This window comes from Microchirus variegatus (assembly GCF_963457635.1).
Source record: "Microchirus variegatus genome assembly, chromosome: 10".
In the NCBI taxonomy this organism is placed as follows: domain Eukaryota; kingdom Metazoa; phylum Chordata; class Actinopteri; order Pleuronectiformes; family Soleidae; genus Microchirus; species Microchirus variegatus.
Window position 1 is genome coordinate 19,846,099 of NC_139811.1, and position 22,787 is coordinate 19,868,885.

General features: G+C 43.8%; 1 protein-coding gene across 1 annotated transcript in view; it reads right to left on the bottom strand.

Moving 5' to 3' along the window:
• Positions 1–22,213, bottom strand: part of arhgap23a (Rho GTPase activating protein 23a) — a gene marked incomplete at its 5' end in the record, with an annotated part of 36,936 nt that extends 14,723 nt beyond the window's left edge. Inside the window, 7 exons of the mRNA XM_083896856.1 lie at positions 3,726–5,361; positions 6,817–6,871; positions 8,180–8,258; positions 9,575–9,667; positions 9,957–9,981; positions 12,433–12,636; positions 21,959–22,213. Of these exons, the coding sequence (XP_083752982.1) occupies positions 3,726–5,361; positions 6,817–6,871; positions 8,180–8,258; positions 9,575–9,667; positions 9,957–9,981; positions 12,433–12,636; positions 21,959–22,213 (2,347 nt within the window). The remainder of the gene's footprint in view (positions 1–3,725; positions 5,362–6,816; positions 6,872–8,179; positions 8,259–9,574; positions 9,668–9,956; positions 9,982–12,432; positions 12,637–21,958) is intronic.
• Between the last annotated feature and the right edge of the window lie 574 nt (positions 22,214–22,787).

The following is a 22,787-nucleotide window of genomic DNA, read 5'->3' on the forward strand; positions in this document are numbered from 1 at the left end:
AGCAAACAAGTTTACTCGGAATGCGTTACCTGTGTGTCTCGTCGCCATAGGAAGAACAATTGCGGTCTTTGACAAGGATTTACCGGTTCCAGGTTTCATTTCTTTATAAAAAACTACAGATAATACATACGTGCTGTAAACTGATACGGTTACAAAACAAGGAGAAGAAGAAAATGGAGCACTGATGGTAACTCAGTGCAGATATACAGGGAAATGTGTGCATCTTTAAATGCAGCATTATGATTCAAGAAGACAAAGACATAATGCAGTTTTTTTTTTTTTTTTTTAAATCAGTCGCACAAGTATGTGTCAGTTTGACTCGATGTAAAAAAGGATGTGAAAGCACAACGCTCGCACACATCCGCACACTGACACAGAGACGCTGTCTGAGCAGAACACAGATTTTCCACTGTCTGTCAGGACTGAGATGCTGTCAGGTTTAAGTCCGTGTGGAAACAACAGAGGGCAGCAGAGGCTCATTTGGCTCTGCAGACTACAGGGACTCAGTCTGAGATCCACCCACACAGTCCACCACATGGTCTTTTTTTTGTGTGTGTGTGCAAATCCTTTCTGTGTGTTTTCAGTTTCCATTTAATTTCATTCCCGTTTGCTCCTCAGCTCTCTCCATCCCTGCATCTGTTACAATAAATTAACGTTACCGCTCACATTCCTCTGTTTTCTGTTTCTACTTCCCCGAGGCGTTCTTACATCTCCCCACTTAACTGCTCTATTCTTCCCTCCTGTGCACACTCGTGTCCAAAATAAGGCAGAAAACATTCCCCTATCTGGGATTGAGGAATCTGCCTGTTTACAGCGCAGCCCAGAAATAGTCCGACTGTGGGTTTAACAAAGGCCGTCATTAACAGGCAGCCAGAGAGTGAGCTCAGAGCCACGAGGCAGAGATAGACCAGCAGAGGGGAGCAACATACTACACCATACTGTTACTCCCAGTGCCAGCAGAGTCCATCCCAGTCAAGCTCAGCATTCAGAGATTACATGAGAAAATGGAAGGAAATGGCTTCAAAGTAACAGAGTGAATGAAAGAGATAGTCTTTACACAAAAGATGCATCATATCTACACGTTTACACTGGATTATCTGATAAATGAATTGATATCAAGTGCGTAGTCTATTGTCTCGCATGTAAAATCCTTCCAATCCTTATTGTACAATAAACAAATACGACTGCAATAAAATAAATATTTAATGTTGTTTACTAGGTAATTCATTTGTGTTATTTTCTTCAATTTATGATTATGAGTATACACGTATTAACAATATAATGGAGCAGCTGGATCTGCTCAGTGTTCACAATGACTTGATCAATCATCTGGGTAATTGCTGATAATTGTAATGGCTCAGCTAATTGATTAAAGAATCATTAGCTTCAGTTTTATGAAGAAAACTAAAAGAATCTGACCAGGCACTAGCTGGCAGTCCTATGGTTGCATTCTGGTTGGTACCACAAAGCTTAGATATGCAGACTTTGCTGAACAGAGACAAGAAAAGAGAGGGGGGAAAACACAAAGTATGAGGCTGAGAGCCAGAACACCACTGGGAGAGAAAAAAAAAGCCTCTGCCTGTAAGACACACCACAGGGGACAAAAAAGTCCATTGGAAGCAGGACAGAAGCCAGAACACAGGGTCTTGGTCATGGTCTGTCATATTCAGGGTCCAGCAAGTTAAGACAGACCCACACCCACAGAGTCACGCAAACCCCTTCATCTTTGAGAGCAGCACAATGGCAGCATTGTGGGGAGAAGCTGAGTGTATGGGCCCCTACTGTTCTCCACAAGGACCACCACAAAAACCTCCTGGCAGTTTACAGCTCAGATTCATGTTGAAAGTCTCTTCGTGGGCACAAAGTGAATTACTGCATCTGTCGACAGGCCGCTTCCTGTTTCATTCACTTCGTATGCGCTACCAAAATAGAAAAACAATAAATAATCCGTCCAAGTCAGGACACTTTTTTAAAACATCTCCATATGAGACGTCACACCAGAGACATGTTCGACTGCAGACTCAACACGTCTTTGTGGAGTAGGAACGGCGGCCTATTAAATCGCATGTTCCCAAACAGATCATATCAGCATCTGTCAGAGATACAGCGATCTGGAAAGAAAGCAGGGAAAAGCTAGTTTTTTTTTTGTCTATGGGTAGAAACTAGTCTAGTTTCAGTTTATGGCCATTATACGTGTCTCGGCCTGCAGCTCCAACTGCATGGCTTCATTTAATTCAGGTGAAGGGATGAGGCAGGAATGTGTTCTGACAGACAGACTGATTTGGTTTGCTGATACACAGGATTTTCTCTCTTTAAAAAGGACTTTCTGAGGCCGAGCGTGGCTTGGCTCAAATATCATTCCAAGTTGGGTCAAAAGCTTCCCACTCAGCTAATTTCAGTCTATTCAGCATCCGCAGAAGCGGCGGTTGTTTTCCTCCCCGGCTGCAACAGGGTGACACAGTCATGGCTTCACCGGCCGTCCAACTTTGTCCGTCCTTTACTTTGAGCATTGTCCACGTCGAGTGGTACAGGCCAAGGTGACGCCTGAGGAGCCCCCTTCGCCTTTAAGTCTTCTCAGAAGTGGGAACAAGCTGGGACATGACCACAGCTGCCGCCCACTGACACCAACATATGTAGGCCATAACTGTACACATTAACCTCACAAAGACAACAGAACTGCATCGTGTAAGCCCACAGGCTACGACAGAAGCTAGTGTCTAATTAGTTTGGTGGAAAACTTTTGAATGCTATGTGAATTTTTCATCCGATTGGATTGAACTTAAGGAAGTATGATAATTCAATGAATACAGTGGGTTTCCTGTCTATTGATGATATGCGTAATATGATATACTCAATTCAGCTTCTCTTAAATGGAAATAAATGGAAATGAATGACACAACAACATAATAATATCACGATATATTGAGCAGCTCACCTCGATAACGATAAATGAACGATAAGTTTGAAGTTGCTAAATGACGTCATCGCCTAATTTGCATAATTGGCCATTTGCCTGATATAAGTGTCCGACTGTCTTAAAGGGACATGAACATACAGGTAGCCTGCCTACCTACACATTTTCTTTTTTTTTTGAATGATCAAATGTATCGATAACAGCAAAATGACGTTGATTATCGTCGTAAATTTCGATAACGATAAATTTTCGATATGTCGCCCAGCCCTAACTCTAACCCAATTCTATCCCTAACCCTAAAACCAGGTCTTAATCCCCAAAAATGTCCTCACTCCGTATGGTTCACACTATTTTTGCTACCTCACAAGAACACACAAACACTTTCAGGAAGTCAAGACTCCACCTGACTCAGCACAGTGAGGTGACCTTAAAGAGCAGAGGCAGGGAGCGGGATTAGTTCTTTGATGATTCAATCAAAACTACTAATAGAATCTACTGTCTGTACGAGCGAGGGAAACACCAGAGTTACCCAACGACACAGACAAACACGGTGAGAGAATGGAAAGTGCATGTGAGGAAAAAGTCTGGATCCAGAAAAGTCAGAGGACGAGAAGATTACATTACAAAAAAACACACATTTCCCTTAAAATATGTCTGAATAACAGCTCTGTGTTTCCTCCAAAGTTAAATAAAACCCCCACAATATTAGATTACCTTTTATAATGGCGACAAAATCTAAAGGTCAGCCAGAGTTTGCATGAGGGTAATGACGTAAGAGAAGAGACTGATGTGCATCTGTCGAGAGACTTACCAATGAAGGGGATGGAGGCCAGAGAGTCGTCCTCTATGGGGAGCGGTGCGAGGTTACCGTTTGGTTTGCGTGGGGCTACATCTCCTGTGGAACCAGGAGCGAAGGCTGAGTCCTGGGGATCAGAGGAAAATAAAGAGGGTTCTAGCCCATCCATGGGCAGCACATAGTGAGGGTGACGCATCCCGTGAGCGTTCCTTCGCCCGGTGGGAGGTTTCTGCCTCAGCACCACTTCCTGCGTCACCTCTGCCTGCACCTCCACCGACTCCCGTTCCCTCTCGTGGTTTGTCGGCCTGTACACTCTGTCCTGGGACTCGGGAGTTGCGGAGGCGAGTGGAGATGACGTAGAGGCGGTTATCGGTGGCGTCGTGCCCTCTGGAGGGCTGGTTTTGGGAGTCGGGTTCCAGTTCAAGTGAGGGCCAGAGTATGAGGGGTCCCTGAAAGAGTGTGCTTGCTGCAAGATGCGTCCCGTCTTGCGGTAAAAAGAGGGGCTGTAGCTGCGGTAGCCCACAGGCTGGTCGTCCATGCTCTGCCCAGAGGGAAGCCGCCTGGTCTGGGGGGCAGCCTGCTGGGTCTGGGGCTGTGAGTGGGTCTGAGCGTGGGTCTGTGGCAGGTGTTTAGAATGCGTCGGTGTGTGTCGGGGCGTCGCTGAAGCTTGCGTTGCACTGTGATGGCCCCCCGGTCTTGGGTAGGCATCAGTCCTGGGGGGTGGCTGTGGAGGCTGTTGCCACGACGGCCGCTCAAACCGAGATGGGACCAGTTCAGCCGCTGCTACTCGGTCCAACATCTCTAACGAACGGCCGTGACGATCGTACTGGGCCAAAAGGTTTTCAGAACGAGTTCGAGTATAATTAGACGAAGGGTGTCCCCGCCCTGGGCCCGCATCCCAGTCTCCGTATGACCAGCAGGGCTCTCCATGTGGTCCTGGTCCTGACTGCTGCAGTAACAGCAGAGTGTCCTGGGAGGCGCTGTGTGGCCAGCCACCTGTCCGCTGCTGCTGCTGCTGCTGCCTCCTGTCACTGAGTCGGTCCTGAGAGTAGCTGCGGTGTCGTGTCTGCATGCAGCGTCCTGAGTGTTCAGGCTGCTGGCTGTGGTACCAGTCTGAGAGGGCCTGCTGGCAGCGGTTGTCGCGGCCGTGGCTGAGCTGGGGCAGGGGAGGACTGGTCCAGGCTGAGCTGGACTTCCGTGGGGGAGCCTGAGGGGGACTGACAGCGTGGTGGTTGGGATAGTGGACTTGAAGCGGGCTGGACAAGGGGCCCCCTGACGATGAGGAGGAAGAGTAGGAGCGTCCCCTGGTCTGGCCCTGAGGTTGCTTACTGGTCATACCATACTGGATCTCCTCTGTGCGGTGGGCTGGACTGCTGTGACCTACACCTCCTGGCTCTCCTGCCCGCCCCTCCTGCCAGCTGGCGGGGCTGCCCACAGCAGAGTGGTTATCCAGGGGTGAAGAAGGGCTGGAAGAGCCTGGCCAGCGACTCCAGTTATCCAGCTGGTTCTGGCCCATGCCTGCAGATAGAGGGCCTCCAGAAGGGGGCGTAGACTTGGTGCGTGGGTAGCAGAGGGGAGGTGGTGGTGGGAGGTTCTCAGCTCCCCCTGAGAAGGGTTCGTTGCCTGTCAGGTAGGCATCATGGGAGTACGCCTTGAAAAAAGAAAATACAAGGAAAAATGAAATGACAGAAAGAACGCCTGAAGAACAGCATAAAGTGCATTTATGTGTGTTTAATGTGAGCAAGCTTAACAACAACACAAACCATATCTACAACTCTATATACATAGTCATACATTATACAGCTTTGAATGCCACAGCTCTTCCCTGAGGCTTCAGCTCAACACAAGCGCAAGCTAACTAGCAGGAAAAATGCACGAACTGCCCGAAGCAACAACCACAACACTCGCTGCACAGCCACCGTCTGAAAACACATTATGTCCTCACTGTTGTTGCGTACACACATATACACAGGACATATACATTTTATATACAGGGGTATTCAATGCAAAGAGCTCACTAAAAATGAACATCACTTATGTAACAGCAGGCGAACAAAAACAAACTTGGAAACAAACCCGTTTGTGCTGTCCTCTCCCGACTGAAACGTTCAAATACACCAGATAGTTTGACAACTTGTCATGGTTTACCTAAATCAGCCAGGCCGTTCACCACAGTCCAAAAGCTGTCCTCAGCCTGTGCGTGAAGCTTGTATTCATCCAAAACAGACAGAGACGAGGACTTTTCCCTCACCAGCCCTGACAGGACACTCCTGCTGCTGCTAAAACCTGCTGTCCTTCAGATTTTAATCCTTCTTCTCAGAAAAATTAAATCCTTCTTTCATTAGGTTTTTTTTTTTTGTTTTTTTTTTTATCTGTTGAACCTCTTGTTTTTCTCCTCTGTCGGATCCTTACAAAGTCCCTCACTCCTCCCTCTCATTCTCAGCCTTTACTCCACCCTGTGTGAGTGTGGAAGGAGGCGCAGCTCTGGTGATGTCATGTCAGGAATGCAGCAGATACAGACGTAGCAGCGAGGGGAGGAGAAGGAGGACAGGGGAGTGGGTTTATCATGCTAAGCCACTGCTGTATATGTAAATATGGCACCCGGTTTTGCGCTCTTTTGGCAGGAGCGCAGATGTTTCTGCATGTGTGACGCCGTCTGGTGATCTGGTTTTGTGTGTTGCTCCTGGTTAGTGGGAGGGGCCGTGAGAGACGCTGCATGTCTGATCATGTGAGCAAGCATGGAGCAACTTGTGGAGCGTGAAAAATGTGTTGCGCGGCGCATGGGTGTGTGTGAACGAACGGGCCATTTCTTTTTCTTTTTTTCTCCCCTTTAAGCGCGAGCTTTAACAGTCAGATACCAGCGGCTCGCAATGAATAAGCGCTGTAACGTAAACACAGAGCAGAGACACTCTGAGTCACTACGCAGCCATCCAATCAAAACCTCCACATTCTTTGACAGTGACTGGTTGAATCGCGGTTCAACTCTGACAACGAGCGCCACAGACAACACAACACAACAATACCTGCTGAGCTTGCACATTTTTTGTCGTGAGAGTAGGGTTTTTTGAGAATAAGGTGCATGAAAAATCAACATACTCACACTTACCAACTGAAGCACGTCTTCATCTTTCGGCATTATGGACAGCTCCAGCACACTCTCGCTGAAGGGAGGAGGAGAGGGATTAAGCAAAGGAGAGATGGAGGAGAAAAATGCACCATTCCACTGAAAAATAATACATTCACAACATGCAAATTCGTGACCTTGTAGTCGGAGTGAAGGTGTGACAAACGTTTCATCATAACATGAATGAATGAATCGTCATCATTAATCATCTGATGACTCATTTATTTTAATGGTAAAGTGACTTAAACTTATATACTAAAGCAGCAGGTGCAGCTGATCTGCGTTAAATATAGTTTTAGGAATTAAAATAATTGTATTTAAATAGGAATAATACAGTTAAAGTTGCCAGTTACGTCAGAAAACAAAACCTAAAAGACCTCGCTATTTTGAATTTTAATGTAGTAACTGTTTTTGGCCACATTCTTACATATGGCACCTTTAAAATACATAGAGTGCATAGAGTTTATAGCTATTGCTAGTTTGCAACTCTTTTACATGAACAGTGTAATAACATGAACATGATCAAACGACACTAAAACACACGACTACATGCTAAAATGACATAACACATTTACATGCAAATGCATATACATAACGATTAATATAAAACATAATCGGTACAATAAAGTATGATAAAACTACACTTGATCATACACTAAAACACAACTTTAGACTCATGGCGGATACACGCACACTCTGTAGTGGATGAAAAACGGGTCTTGCTCTAAGCTGCTCTTTATATTTTATTTATACTTACTTATACATACCACCTCCCTTCTTCCCCCTGTACACACATTTCCCTGCATTATTCACTTGCAATTTTCTATTTTTTGCACTTTAAGTGTTTTTATTTATCTCTGTCATTTTAATGTGTGCCGAGAGTCTCGGGAGGAAATGTTGTTATGCTTGCATAATAACAGTAAAGAATAAAGAATCAGTCAAACAAACTTAATATACCTAAAACACTTCTGTTTTTCTTTTAGCCAACACTTAACCTCGACTGTAAACACTTTTATTTCTGATAATAATTTGATTTCAGTTGGCAATGCATCAAAACTGTCAGAACATTACATGTAAGTATGTCAAATATTACAATATAAGTCACAAAAATATTTGGCTTGAGGATCCTGGTTAGTGTGTGGAGCATGTGTGAGTTTGTGTGTGTCCATCGCTTGAGGCTACTCTTTTTCTTTTTTTTTTCCTTTAAAGCAGGTAAAACTAACACTCTGTATGTCAACTCAAAAGCAAACAGATGGTTCAGTAAATCAACACACCAGCGGCTCTGAGCGCTGACAGGCAGAGGAGGAGGAGGAGGAGGAGGAGGAGGAGGAGGAGGAGGTCTTACCTGTTCTGAATGAGCGCTATCACCTGCGAGTACGTCTTTCCTAAAACACTCTCTCCGTTCACTTTCACCAGCCGATCCCCTGCAGAACACAGACGTGTCACAATAATGATCGATCCCCGCGTTGTGGTTTGAAAAGTGTGGTCAGAGAGACACTAAGTGGACATACTTAGAGCAAAGCATGTGAGCAGGTTTGAGCAATGAGATGAAAACAAGGAGATTTGACTAAAAAAAAAATTCTATAACAGCAACTTTTTATATTTGTTCCAACATTTGACAAATCTGGGACCATGGGACTTAAAAGACACTGATATAAAAAGAATATTAACAACAGTTGAGCTGTTTTTATCACAGGCTTTAAAGCTTTATGTGGATTTATGAGGAAGTCTTACTCTCAGCTGGTACGAATCTCTCAGACTTAAAAAACAGACAGATTGTCAGAAGTGTCCTTAAAATGACCTCCATGACCTGTAAACGGTCAGCTCACTGACGAAGGCCCAGACTGTTGTGGTTCAGCTGATTCTTGTGGCTTCAATCTGCCTTGTTGTGGAATAAAATGATTCAAAAGTCATTTTTACCTGTTGCCATGAACTTACTGTGATTACAATACAATACGGTTGTCATTTTATTATTTCTAAGATAAACAAGCATTACTGTCTTCAAAATGTGTTAAAGGGAATAAAGTTGACCAGAACAATTTACATTTTTCGCTGTTATCAAAAAATACCAAAAAGTTCAATGGCCAAAACAATGAAATAATAAGTTCTTTAAAGTTACGAAGGTCATTCTACAGTAAACCTACACAGTGAGTGTTTGTGTGTGTGTGTGTATCCATGGTGACCTTATGTAAGCTGAAACACATACAAAGTGTTCACAGTGTATGTTTGCATATGTAAATTAGCACTTTAACACGCTCACTACTGGTTTGGTTTGTCTGAGCTGACAGGAGTGGATTGTATTCATCAGTCCGAGTATTTTCCCGATTAACCGAGTAATTGATTGGTCCAGAAAATGTCGGAAAATGTCGGATGAGCGTTTCTCAAACCTGGATATGACAATGTTCTCAAAAGACTTGTTTTGTCCACAAATAAATGTTTCCATTTTAACGACTTTAAGAAGCTGAAAAATCACTCAACGTGATTAATTGATGACCAAAATAGTTGACGATTAATTCATTGAATTTGTAATAGAAGTATTATTTTTCTACTTTATCATATTGCTGATATTCTGGTATTTTTCATGAACTGAATAGGAAAATAAGCCTATTCCCTTTTCCTTTAGTGATCATGTAAACTACATATGAATGCAAACTGTGATACTTGACCGGCGCTCTCGCCAAAACACATTTCCAAGTCAAATCAGTGGCGTTGATGCTCCTGCACCATGTGCTCCCTTTACCTGTGCACAGGCCCGCCTGGTGGGCCGGACCCTTTTCCCTCACATTCTTCACAAATATGGTGTCCATCGGCTCCAGTCGACCTTTCTGGTATCCTGAAGACAAAAAGACAAAAGAAGGAGAAATGATCAGGTCATATTTATTGTATTTTACATGTTTATCATATGTTTATTACATTGTTCTTGTATGTAAAGAGGATTTAACAATTTAAGATGCAGTGCTGCACATTGTCCTGTAGGGGGCATAAAGAGGCCACATAGCAGAGGTAAAAGTAGGGATGCCTGCTCATTACATCATAGTCGTCCCTCTGTGCAAGGCTTTAATCCACTGTTTTTAATGAAATAATAATAATATGAGAAAGAGAGTCAGACAGACAACACTCACCCTTTCCATTACCGTTCTCCTCATCCTGAAAAAGACAGAAACAGACAGAATAAATGCTTTAGACCATTTAAATCAACCTTAAAACAACTGTATTTAATGAACACCACTGAGAGTCTATAGTCTGGATTTAAAACAGGGGCTAATGTGAAAGTGGGTGTTAAACTGTCCCCCCCCCCCCCCCACACACACACACACACACACACAAACACACACTGGAGAGATAATAAAATGACAGCCAGGTTTGTTAAAGGTTTATGGAGATTTGAAGGCAGAGAAATAAAGAACTAAGGTTGTTCCTGCACTTACAGGCAAGAATGCAGCCAACACTGATTCAGGGTTTACACCTTGTTCATAATGCTGTCCTCAGGGTTTTTACACTTTTTTGCAGCTTTCACTATGATCCTTTTATACAGCTTCCAAACAGCTGTATGTTAAAACACAAGTCATAAAAGGAGCATGATATGCTATCATCATCATTCGCCTACAAACTACCATCTTCTGCAAGCAAATGCAAGAAATATGGATGGATGGACCAACAGCGTGATACATCAGAATTTTTAAATTTAAGACGTTACCGTTGACTTTCGTGACCTTATTTTGTGAAAACTGGTGTAGAAATCTTTACTTTTAACATAATTTTATTTAAAATTTGAATTATTTTGACAAGGTGAGTGTCAACTGAGTCAATCTGACTTTTTGACATAAATAAAGTCTCCAGATGACTTTAGGGCCTGGTGTGTGTGAGTGAGAAAGCCTGATATCTACATACACATCCTGTGTTCAGACACACTTCAGACCACAGCAGGAGAATTCCAGTATCCTCAAAGTGCTTTAACAAGTTTCCTGATAATGTGTTTGACAGCTGGAGCCATTTAATGTTCTCATACATGCAGGTTTGTTTTTTTATGAGCGTTTACTGTAATGTCGGAGAGCGACTTTCAGGTGATCATGATGTCATGACCTGACACACACAGGTATCTGCAGAGAGAGAACGGGAGATGTGGAGTTTCAGTGTGTTTGATCACCATCCACTCACTCACACACACACCAGCAACAACAACACACACACACACACACACGGGTGTACTAAGCTGAGTGGACATTTTGGGGTTAGGGGCACGATGGTCTGACGGCCGCCGGGCTTTATGCTGCGCTGAGTGAGCTCATTCCAGCCTCTGTAGACAATGGTGCGGGGTTTAGAGGCAGAGAAAGGAGAGCGGCTGACCCCAGAATAGAGCTCCGAGTCTGGGGGACACTCGTCAAGTGACCAACGTCCAGGACAAAGCAGGAGAAATACTGTATAACACCTGAGCCAACACCTGCACACTGATGGAGCTGGTGGGCATTTGCATGTACAAACCTACAAACCTTTACCATGTTTCTGCAATATACAAGACATTGTAACATCTGTTATTTAAGAGGTGTCATCAGGTGTCTCGCCAAAGGTTTATGGATTAATAGTCCTAATCCCTAAACTGCCTCAACTCAGCAGGCAACACTTTCTATAAACCCATCCTCAAATATATTAAAATATTGACGTAAATCAGGCCAAATCCAAGCCTGAGTGTATCAAAGAGGAGCCGCTGTAGAGAACAAGGATCAGTGATGTGAATGAATGTGAAACATTACTCCATAGGAGAACAACGTCACTTTTAATGACTGTATCTCAGAGGTAAATGAGCTGTTATTGAAGACGGTGGAATCTGATCGCACAGTGGAATGATCTGAATCTTTGCCTCACATTAAAAACAACAGGCTTTGACACCATGTCATGAGTTCCAAATTGGACCATGACCCCCCCCCCAGCCCCCCGCTCCCCGTCGGTCCCTCTGATAATTGAACACTATGAGGGTAATTTGGGAGACTTCCACGAAGGCTCCTCAGATGACAACGGGCCGCTCTGTGTCTCCGATTGTCCAAAAAAAAAAACACCATGTGATGCTCGGCGAAGAGGAGACGAGGACAGAACCGAGGCCAAAGGCCAGCAGTGGGCCTATTGTCCGGGATCCAGCCTGCCTGGTACGGCCTGAGTGCCAGTGAGTGGTACCAGGCTATGACAACAGATCTCATTCAATCTGTGTTCCTGGGTGCAGCTGCTGGATGGTGGGGTGGTGGAATAATAATAGAGGCCTTGTTTTAGCTGGCTCACCCCATTCCTGCCTCCATATCCCTCAATTTCACATCTGGAGCTGTTTGCCCCCACACCTCAAAGAGCTCAATAATCACTCTCTCACTCTGAGGCTTGTTCCATGACACCAGAACAAGCTCAACATCCACCAGGGACTAAAAAAGTCTTGTGAGTAATTAAGGAGACATTTGTTTTTTCTTTTGTCTGTTGGGTATGGAAGTGTTTTTAATATTCTTCATGTGCTTCTCAGCTCACATATTTATTTCTTCTAAAAAAGCCTTTACTAACTCTTACCATGAAAACACAGACTTTTCTTAACACCTACACATATTTAAACACAGGTCTCACCTTGAGGTTGGTGTGCAGGGCAGACTCTGGAGGGTAAACGATGAAGTGGCGTAGCGTGAACCCAAAACCCTGGGAGTTCTTATGGAGAACCAGCGTCCGGGGACCCTTCCAGCCCAAGCTGACCCCCTCCCTTCCCGGCCGGGTCGCCATCGGCGGCCGAGGGTTGTCACCACCTGAGGAGACACCATCCCTGCGGCCCCTCGCCTACGAAAAGAGAGAAAGAGATTCAGTGAGATTCAGATGGATTTATAGACATTTTGATATTGGATTATATGAAAAACGTTGAAAAAAAACCCCTGTATTTTCATTAAATAGCACCAATAGTGATACAATAGTAAAGATTTCCAGATGTAACACACTTGTCATTTCCTGCAGAAATATAAGGTGACTATGGTAAAAATAACCAATTTTTCTGATATATATTCAACAAGATTGAGCCTCATCACATGAGATAACATCAAAATATCAACTTCTATATTCTAATGCAAGGATGAGAACATGAAGATATGAATCAGGGCTGCGTGCAATTAATCAAAACGTGTGTTTCAATTACGATTATGGCCCCAAACGATGAGAAAAACTAGTGCTTTTATTCTGAAAATAACGGTTGGCAAAAATAGAACATATTAGTGGAATCAACACAGTGCGAGTGAAGATATATAATAATTTATAGTGATTAAGGTAAATTCAAAAGGTTCATTCAAAATCCATGTTAAAAGCAACTTTTTGATGTGCAATACATTTGAAAAAATTTGAGTTTGACCCAAATAATGGTGATTATTATTTTTTCCATAATTGAGCAGCCCTAACATGAATAGTTTCTAACGTGACAGAACAAAAACAGAACAATTAAACCTTTGCATTTACTAAGTACACCCTTTCAAACATCATCCCTTCAGTCACACCCTCCTCCGTCTGTTGTGTACATGAAGAGTCCTTAATGCCACCCAGATTTAAAACAGCAGTCCACAAACACATATGGGGGGGGGGGGTTCACTAGTGGGGAGGACCGTGTCTAGACAGGGGCTGCAAAGGCAGTGGAGAATGTGGGGATTCACTTGTTTCTGCTCGCGCTGACCTCATTCTTATCAGATAGGGAATCTCAACTCAGAGCCGGAGAATAAAAGGCTGATTTCCACCCGCTCTCTAAATATCTCATTCCTGCTGCTGAGTAAATAAGCCTGGGCCAGCTCAGCTGACAGGAACACGCGAGAACTGTCACCTTCATGCTGCCCCAACGGCCCACATCTGTCAGTCAAACACAATCACCTGACCAAACAGGCATGAGCAGCGAGGAGGAGGAGGAGGAGGAAGAGGAGGAGGAGGAGGAGGAGGAAGAGGAGGAGGAGGAGGAGGAGGAGGAATCCTCATGTCACCTCAGAGGTCAGGTCTGTTGTGGTTCAGTTTGTCATGTGCTGCATGTTCACAATCAAACTTTTCTCCATAAAACTGAACCCCGCGACCTTCTGACTTAAAGGAGCGGTTCATAAATATGGCAAAAGGCAGCTCAAATGTTATTAGAATAATCCAGCCAAGTCTATCAATCAATAAGCCTTTAACACACCAAGCACTGCAGGGTCAGAGAGACTCATTTATAAACTAATGTATGAACACAAACACTGAAAAAGTGACTAAATTGCTTTTCATCCAAACCAGAAACTCCATTTTACTAATGCAGGAATACTCAAGTTTAGATGTGCATTATGTAATAAATCTAAATCAACTGGCCATAAAATCCTCCTAATATGTCACAGAGACTCAGGAATAATGTTCATATAACAAACTGAACTCACCAACAACAACAGTACAGCCAAAATATTTGCATTAAAAAAAATATTTTGCAGACTGCAAATCATGTTTATGTTTTGAAATCATGTTTTGGCATGTGGCGCCACCTACCGCCATCTGCCAATCATTGCAGTCAGTAGAGTCTCAGCTGCCCAGCAACCACGGGTTGCCAGTTACGTCAGAAAACGAAACCTAAAAGACCTCGGTATTTTGAATTTGAATGAAGTAACTGTTTTTGGCCACATTCTTACATATGGCACCTTTAAGTACGTTTTTTCAATAAAACCATTTCAGCTTCTCAAATGTGAATATTTTACATTTAAATATGAGCAATATACATGTGTTTATATCTTTAATATTTAACAATTACTCTCTAGTTTTTAACCAGTGACACTACTGTGAGAAACTGCCATTTACATGTAAGTCTCAAACTGAGATTTATAGGCATATGACGTATATGTCTGACAGATAACAAAGAAAACAAATTATACGTTTGCGCTGCACTCGCGAGGAAAAGTAGTCAATTTTATTGGCTTTCACATCTTTTAAACACTAAAACGCATCAACCCCGAAATCACCGAAGCCATAAATCCACAAGGAAGCAGCTTCACGGTCTATGTGGACATGATTGTGCGTGTCACTGTGACACCGGAGTGTCTCCTTTCAAGTCATTCAAACATAACGTAAAGTATTTTACGTAATATATAACGAAGATATAATATAAAGTATTCGCTGCAGGTTATGGTAATACATAAGAAAATGAGGTACATGTCTAAACAGGAGTGTCTTAATGATACACATTTAACATTTAACTCAATAAAATTACAAGTTCTCATCGTCAAACATACTCGTACGTTTCACTTCCTGCCACACCAAGGGGTCTGCAACCTGTGGCTCTGGGGCCACACGCGACGATAAATAAGTGTTTTAATACGTTGAAATACGTCAAAACGTGATATTTAAAAGCCTTGACAAACTTGTAAGTCATGTGTACATGAAGAAGTCGCACATTTCCTGTCCATCTTTGGACACCACATACTGTTTATGCCAGGCACGTTTTCTCAAGCATGAAACTACAGAAAATCCAAATATTTCTTTATTCATTTTGAATTAATTTAATTTCATTGATTTGCCACAGACATTGGAAGGACTCGGTCTATATAATTCCGTGTTGTTCTTTTTTCCTCCACTTTATAATAGGTATGGGAATCAGTATCGGTTCGATACTGGTCAAAATCACTGGATCGGATATCGGTAAAAATTTAAATAAAATAGGCAAAATCATTTTAGCTGAGTCATGTTTGGGCTTAATTCTACTTTTTGGGAGAACAATATTTGTTACACAGTTGGAGAATGATGTCTTTCAAATGACTCAGCACACGTTCATAGTTATATGATCTAAAATGACTGTATCTGTAGATATTTGATATCGGTATCGGACACGAAAATGTGGTATCAAGACATCCCTACTTTATTAACATTATTATTTAAATGAACTGTAAATGCAACAAACTCCCGTTCTTTATATATGGTGTATATATATATATATATACATATATATATATAAAGATATCTAAGATATATATTATCTTATAATAGGTTTTGCAACTCCAGATTCATTTTATTTGAGGTTGCAGACCCCTGTTCTACACACACACTTGACCTGGCAGGCCTGCATGTACAGTACATGGCCACACAACAAGAGGAAGTGGCGAGCTGAAGGCAGGAAGTGGGGTAACACTGCGGAGTGGGATAACCAGGCGCTCGTATAAATATAGCCTGCTCACTTCTACTCCTCTATCTGCTTCCTACGTGTGATGGAAATCCACACGTTCTGACATTTACCGCACGTTTTCCTTCCTCCTCCACTTCCATGTTCCAATTAATAGTGATTCATTTTTCTGAGTTTGCATATGCAGGCCACATTTGCTACAGCACAAAGACTGATGAGATCCATAAATCCTCCAGTAGTCTGTCAGTCTAAACAATGTAAAGTAAACCCTGCTATTTTTCTTTCCAAAGAGGTATGCAAAGAGACCCATTATGTGGCATGAGAGCAGCAAGAAAAAAAAAAAAAAAAAAGCAGCACGAGGAAGGCGGAGGAGTGTTTCGGGGGTGTTCAATTAAAACAATGAATAAAAAAAAGAAAAGGCCAAGAGAGTAAAAAAAAGAGGAAATGAAAGAGCAAGAGGGTGAGCGGAGGAAGAGACGGTGAATTCCTCACAGGGAGCGGTTTGGCTCGGACAAGTCGAGACACAGACACTGGCAGAGGAGGGAGCAAGGAGAGAGTGAATGAGAGGAGAAGGGATGAGGAGGACGAAGAGGAGGAGGAGGAGTATCGGGCCTCAGCAAGAGACAGGCTCCAGCACGCCGGTTTCGACCACATGGCCCCTCCCAGCGCTGGGAATACCAAACCCTGTGATTACCCAAAACACACAGGGGCCGATTGGGTCTCTGAGCCAGCACCGTTTCCCACTCAGCCACTCTGGCCCGTGTGGGATATGCGTTTCTGCTCGGGCCATTCTGCCCAGTCTGCAGTCGACCTGAAGCCAGAAAAACACCTCCGCTGTGTTTGTCGTCGCGACACAACTGATTTGTCAGCGACCACTTAAGGTTTCACCCCGACAGCGAAAGAAAAAACTGATCCAAACTTGCTGACAAGCTCCAGCCTCTGGAGGCAGTTTGGACGTCCAGTTAAACCAAAAAAGCCACTAGGAAAGTTTTCCTGTGGTTTTCAGTCTAAACTTGACTTCCTGTAAAGCCTTGGAGACACAGACAAGGGGAAACCTTGCTCTTGTTTAGCAGAGAGAAGACGACATTTTGGCATTTCCTGCTCTCCTGTTGGGAATTTCTACTTTTAAAGGCTTTTTTTAATTCAACGTAAAAATGGGTGTCGGAGCTAATTGTGATAATAAACGTGGAATGTGCTTCAGAAAGAGCCCTGGGGGGATCCCATCACCACCTGAGGATGTGATTAAATACATGCAAAAAAGGCCACACTGGAAACTATTGAATATGCAAAGGCAGCCTGTGATGCCACTCGACAGTTTCCTTCTTTGAATGGGTGTTTGGAGGGTGTAGCGGTGTGCTTTGACAACACACACACACACACACATCAGCAGCTGCTTCCCTGTGGTTTTCTTTTCTCCTTTTGATCTTAATTAAGGATCATGTCATTGAGATGCATGAATGAGGAGATAATAAAGCAGAGAGGAGCGTGTGTGTGTGTGAATCTTTGGCATCTCCAGCTGAAATCCTGCAGGTTTTTCTAAGATATGTTGATATTCTAATATCATAATCACTGGTGACAGCTTACGTGTTAGCACACACACACACACACACACACACACACACACACACACACACACACACACACACACACACACACACACACACACACACACACACACACACACACACACACACACACACACACACACACACACTCTCTCTCAACTCTTCACTCCATCCAGAGGTAAAGCACATACGCTGGAATGCAGAGCCTGCCCGGGGAGCCCAGCTCCTGCTAAAACCCCCAGCGGGGCAGGACAATAATGCTCTTTTAAACAGCTGAGAGCTGCAACCTGTTTGAAAAGTGGAGCTTTACGGCCGTTACAAACAAACGCTGACGAGCCTTTAATCCTGACGGCCGTAGCTGTCCAGCCCTGAGCTGACGACAGGAGAGGGAACAGCGGACAAGTCAAAGCATCACGGCCTAATAAATCCTCTAGACCAGGGCTGTCCAAACTTTGATAATGTGGAGATTCCCGAGGGCCTAATGGTTCTTTCAGACCTTTTTTTAAACAGTAAAAGTTACTGTATATGTATAATTTTATAATAATTTTATTTTCATTGTCACGATTTAAATGGCAACATAATAGGAGTTGAACGCATTAACCCGGGACTCTGGTTTTGGTCTCTGGCCATAAATAATACATTATAAAACCAAAGCTGCGAGCCGTACAAATCTGACCTGAGGGCTGCGATTGGCCCGCGTGCCAGACTTTGGACATGCCTGCTCCAGACTCACCAGCCACACAAGTGGAACGCTCCACCACTGCTGCACGTCTAAATGCATCCTGCGTGAGTTGGTCCATGATGTGTGTCTGCATATCCAACTGTTCCCTCAACACAATTAAAAAAAATATCCACTCTTCCTGCTTTTGAAAATTCAAAAACAGAGACCAGCACGAGTGGAGCTGCTTCACAAACCCTGTACGTCCCCTCTGTAATTTACATTTTATTCACCAGGGATATAGCTCTGTGTGTGTGTGTGTGTGTGTTTGCATGCATCTCTGTCAATATCACTACGGTGTGTGTGTGTGTGCACAAAAACCAGTCCAACACCATTGTCAGTTCAACTAGGCCATCAGGTAGTGGTGATGCAACGTTTGGATAAACAGGGTTTTCTACTTGGAACAGCAAAACATATTGTACTCGTCTTTGTTTCACTGAAACCTGCTTCACTGCCAACGAATGCCAGTTAGAATATTTTATACATGTGAGGATCCTTTCAGCTACTTTGATTTAAGTCTGAGGCACAAGAAGGAGGAGGAGGAGGAGGAGAAGTTTTAGAATAACTTTTACAGGATGATTGGTAGCTCAGTGGGCAGAGGCATGCAGTGCATGACGTGGGTTCAGTCTGGTTGGGGACTTTTTATCCTCAAAAGTGCCACAGAAATGCTCAGCAAATGAAGGCTTGTGTGTTGACAATGGCAGTTGTCACCAAAATGCTTCCCCCCTTTTTTCCCCTCATCTTCAATCATGAATTAAAGTGATTCTGGCATATGAGGAACACTGGAAATATGGTTTGGAAGAAGCCTTTTATATAGATTTTAGGCAAGGGTCTTACTTTAGGGAGGCCGCCATCTTGCACCCACATACATTGCACAAGAGTAGGAGAATGTTAAACATCCCATGTCACTAAGGCCCTGCCCCAATTCCTCCCCTAACCCTAAATATTTGCCCTAACCCTAAATTTTTAGCGTCATCGTGTCGGGGGGGAGCAAGGAGGAGTGCGATTTTGCCCTAATAATCAACCCTCAAAATGTAGCTCTGCGGCGAGCTTAAAAACGAGCCGGCTGATTTTTTTCAACAAAGATGGCGGCCACATCTGAAGAGGAACAATTTCGTTGTAATATATTTTCGCAAATAAGCATGTTACAATGTTGAAATGTGTTGGAATATGTTGGTTTGATATACATCCAAAGGATCGTTGAGCTTTGAACACTAATGTCAGAAAATAACTGACGATTTATGAAAGCAGCTAACCAGCTAACTAGCAAACTAGCGGCTATTTGCCGAGTTATTGCCGAGGCTATTTTTCCTGAATGAAAATAGTAGCGCGCTCCACCGGTAGAATTGTCAACACGTAGTGACGTAGGTTAGCACGTTCGTTACGTTCACTATAAGTTAATTTGCATATAGTGGTGTCCCAATTCCATAGGGAAGCCACTTCCCTCAACGAGGGGAATTTCGACAGTTCAGGGCTCAATTCTTTAAAAAAAAATCACAAAAGTGATGATGCAACCTAGGAAAAAAAGCATAATGCAAAGCCGTGAACACGTGGTTGTGAGTAAGTTCAGACACAACTTGACATCATCATCGTGAGACGGTGACATCTATGTTCTCCTCCTCACTTCTAATGAATTTGCCCCCAGAAATAAACACACTGGTACTCTACAGTGTGTGTGTGTGTGTGTGTGTGTGTGTGTGTGTTTGTCCCAGCTGTGTGCATACAGTCATCCTCCTCACCCCCCCCACATTCACATTCCTGATTGTGGCATTTTTTAAACTGTGTCAGTGGGTTTGAAGGGGGGATGGTGCCGGACAGGAAAAAAGGGAAGTAATATTCCACATAAATGCTCGCAGTGAAAATGAGATCATGTTGGGGAAGCGGTGCCCTGAATTCTGAGGATATTTCAGGTTGGTTGGGGGGGATGAAGTGTATGCGGCGGGGAATAACAATCGCACACAGCTCTCCAACGGTAATGGTGTAAAAAGAGGCGCTCACTGAAAGCATGAAAGCAGCCTCCTCCTTCATCCGTCTTTAGCTACTAATTAGAAACACCTCCAAGGAAGGAAAGGGTCCACACACACACACACATGATCACACACAGGAATATAGATAGATTTTGTAGGTGAAGCCAGAACAAATGACCCATTTAAGGGTAATTTCATAGTAGTGTGGGGCTGCTACAATGAATCCGTGAGCAATTGACTCAAATAAATTAATCAACGACTTTTTGGATAATTGGTGTAAGAGCATCAATCAATCTCAGAACGACAGCAGAAACTCAACTCTTTAAGGGCAATTTTTTTGCTTATTTTAACCAGAAAATGTCCTGTGAGTAAGTGCTTTTGCCCATTATTCCCCAGAATAACCTTCTATATCTGGCAGTTATTGTCAATCTACTTTCTCCTAAAATAGTGCATTAACAATTTAAAATTAAGAAACACTGTACACTGTACATGATCAACAGATGGCATGTTAAATTTTGAAATTTGAACAATAATAAAACATGGTTAAAATGCCTAAAAACAGGCCAAAATATTTAAATACAGACATTTTTCCCTCTCTCGCGATAAAGACTGTGATTCGCTGACTTCCTAAAACAGCGCAAGTGAAATTACCGTAATAACCACATGATGGATTTGGCGTGCAACTTCTCCGCTTTCAGAAACTGCTGGAATTTTTCCGATAGCACAAACTTAGCGTAATTGCGGTAAGGCAAATTGCGCTTGCATGAACTTGTCGTCTGCGATACGTTCGGTGTTAACTGAATTGCTAAGTTCTCTTAAATGTTGACAGTAGACATTTGAGGACACCGATATTGATACTGATAAACAATTAGCTGCACGCCACCATGAATGCGTCACTCAAAGGTGTTAGAAAACAGCGTGAGCTACTTGAGGAAAAATTCTTTGTATAGGCGCCGGTTTGCCTTGTGATGATAACTGACATGACCGCTGACTGTTGACATTTTTAACCAAATGACATTAGAAAACAACACGTCACACGTGTGTCTCCGCTCAACAGAGCGAGACAAGAGTCTGAAATTAGAGCACTTACAGTGATAACCTGAGACGCTCGGCACAAAGTGACCTCAAATGTGTTTGTTGGAATCTAAAAACTGTTGAGCGCCAAACAGAAACAGCCTGGAGGCGACACAACCGCCGGCACGGAAACACTGTGAGGGTTTAAGGAACTGTCAACAGCCGGGCGGTTAACGCTTCAAACAATGGGTACAGTTACACGGTCACTTTTGTTGACATGCGTGACTGACAACTCCACAGCACGGCGGTTTCTGTGGGGGCTTTTCCTGCTGAAGTTGCTCGTATTTCTATATGGAAACCGGGATGAAAACGCGACATTTGATACTGTGTAAGTGCATCAATTAATCTAAGGAATGTCATCAGAGAGTTAAGGATTGTTTTCACGACAGTATCGCGTTAAGTAAATCCTAAGAATGTCTATATCCTTGCTTCCAAAAACTGAAACTCCTTAATGCTATTTAGGATTTGGAGGTTGAATATTTGGGGTTAGGAAACAAATGTGGGGGAATGTTTCCCTTTCTTACACAAGGGAGGAAAACCTAATCTTACTCATGTTAAAGTTTTCAGTCTCAGACACCTGAAACAGTGCATTAGGAATCAAAGTGACGATTGTAACGCTGCTTTTTTTAAATCAAAGACTCCATATCCAACCACAAGATGAAGATGGACGTCCTCTCCTTACCCTAGGCTGAACAGCGCTCTTGCTCTGCCCAGTGGGCAGCACGGTGGGTGGTGGTGGTGGGGACGGCAGCGGCACAGGGCCAGGGCTACCGCGCAGGACTGCCACCCAGATGCAGCGAGGTTCAGGGGAGCTGCAGTCCACACCCACCGGGTTCTGGAAGCTCCAGTCAGCCCCGGTCGGCGCAGGGCACGGGAGCATAGCAGCGGGCATCGGGGCACGGCGTTTGGTCAGATCCGCATCCCTCAGTGCCCACATGGGCTGCTCGCTCGCTCAGGTAAACCACACAAGGTCTTAGACGTACAGGAGACGCAAACGTGGAGGTTCTAGTGAAGCTTGCAGTTCTTCCTCTGGGATCCTCTGGTCATTGACCCAGCACTGGCCGCCTCATGGCTCCAGTCCACTGAGCCTCTGGAAAGTTTAATCCCACAAGTTCCACATCAGAAGCCTCCACACTCCTGACCTCCAAGAATCACTTCTCCATGAGTCCAAACACACTCTCTCTCTCTCTTTCTCAGAGGAGGCTCAGTCCAGAGGAAGCAGAAGGCAGGATCCTGGGCAGCAGATGGAGGAGAGTGTGTGTGTGTGGCACTGGGATCAGAGGTAGGTCTGGTTTCACTACAGACACATACAGAGAACAACTGACAGCAGCCCTCCTGGTGGTGGTGGTGGTGGAGGTGGTGGTGTCTGGTGATGTTCTACATAAAAAGCCACTCTGTCCAGCCCCAAAACTGTCCCAGAGGGCTGGAGCCTCTGTCTCTCCTCCCTCCCTCCCTCCCTCCGCGCTCTCTCTCTCTCTCTTCACTTCCACCCTCCCTCTGTATCTTCAGAG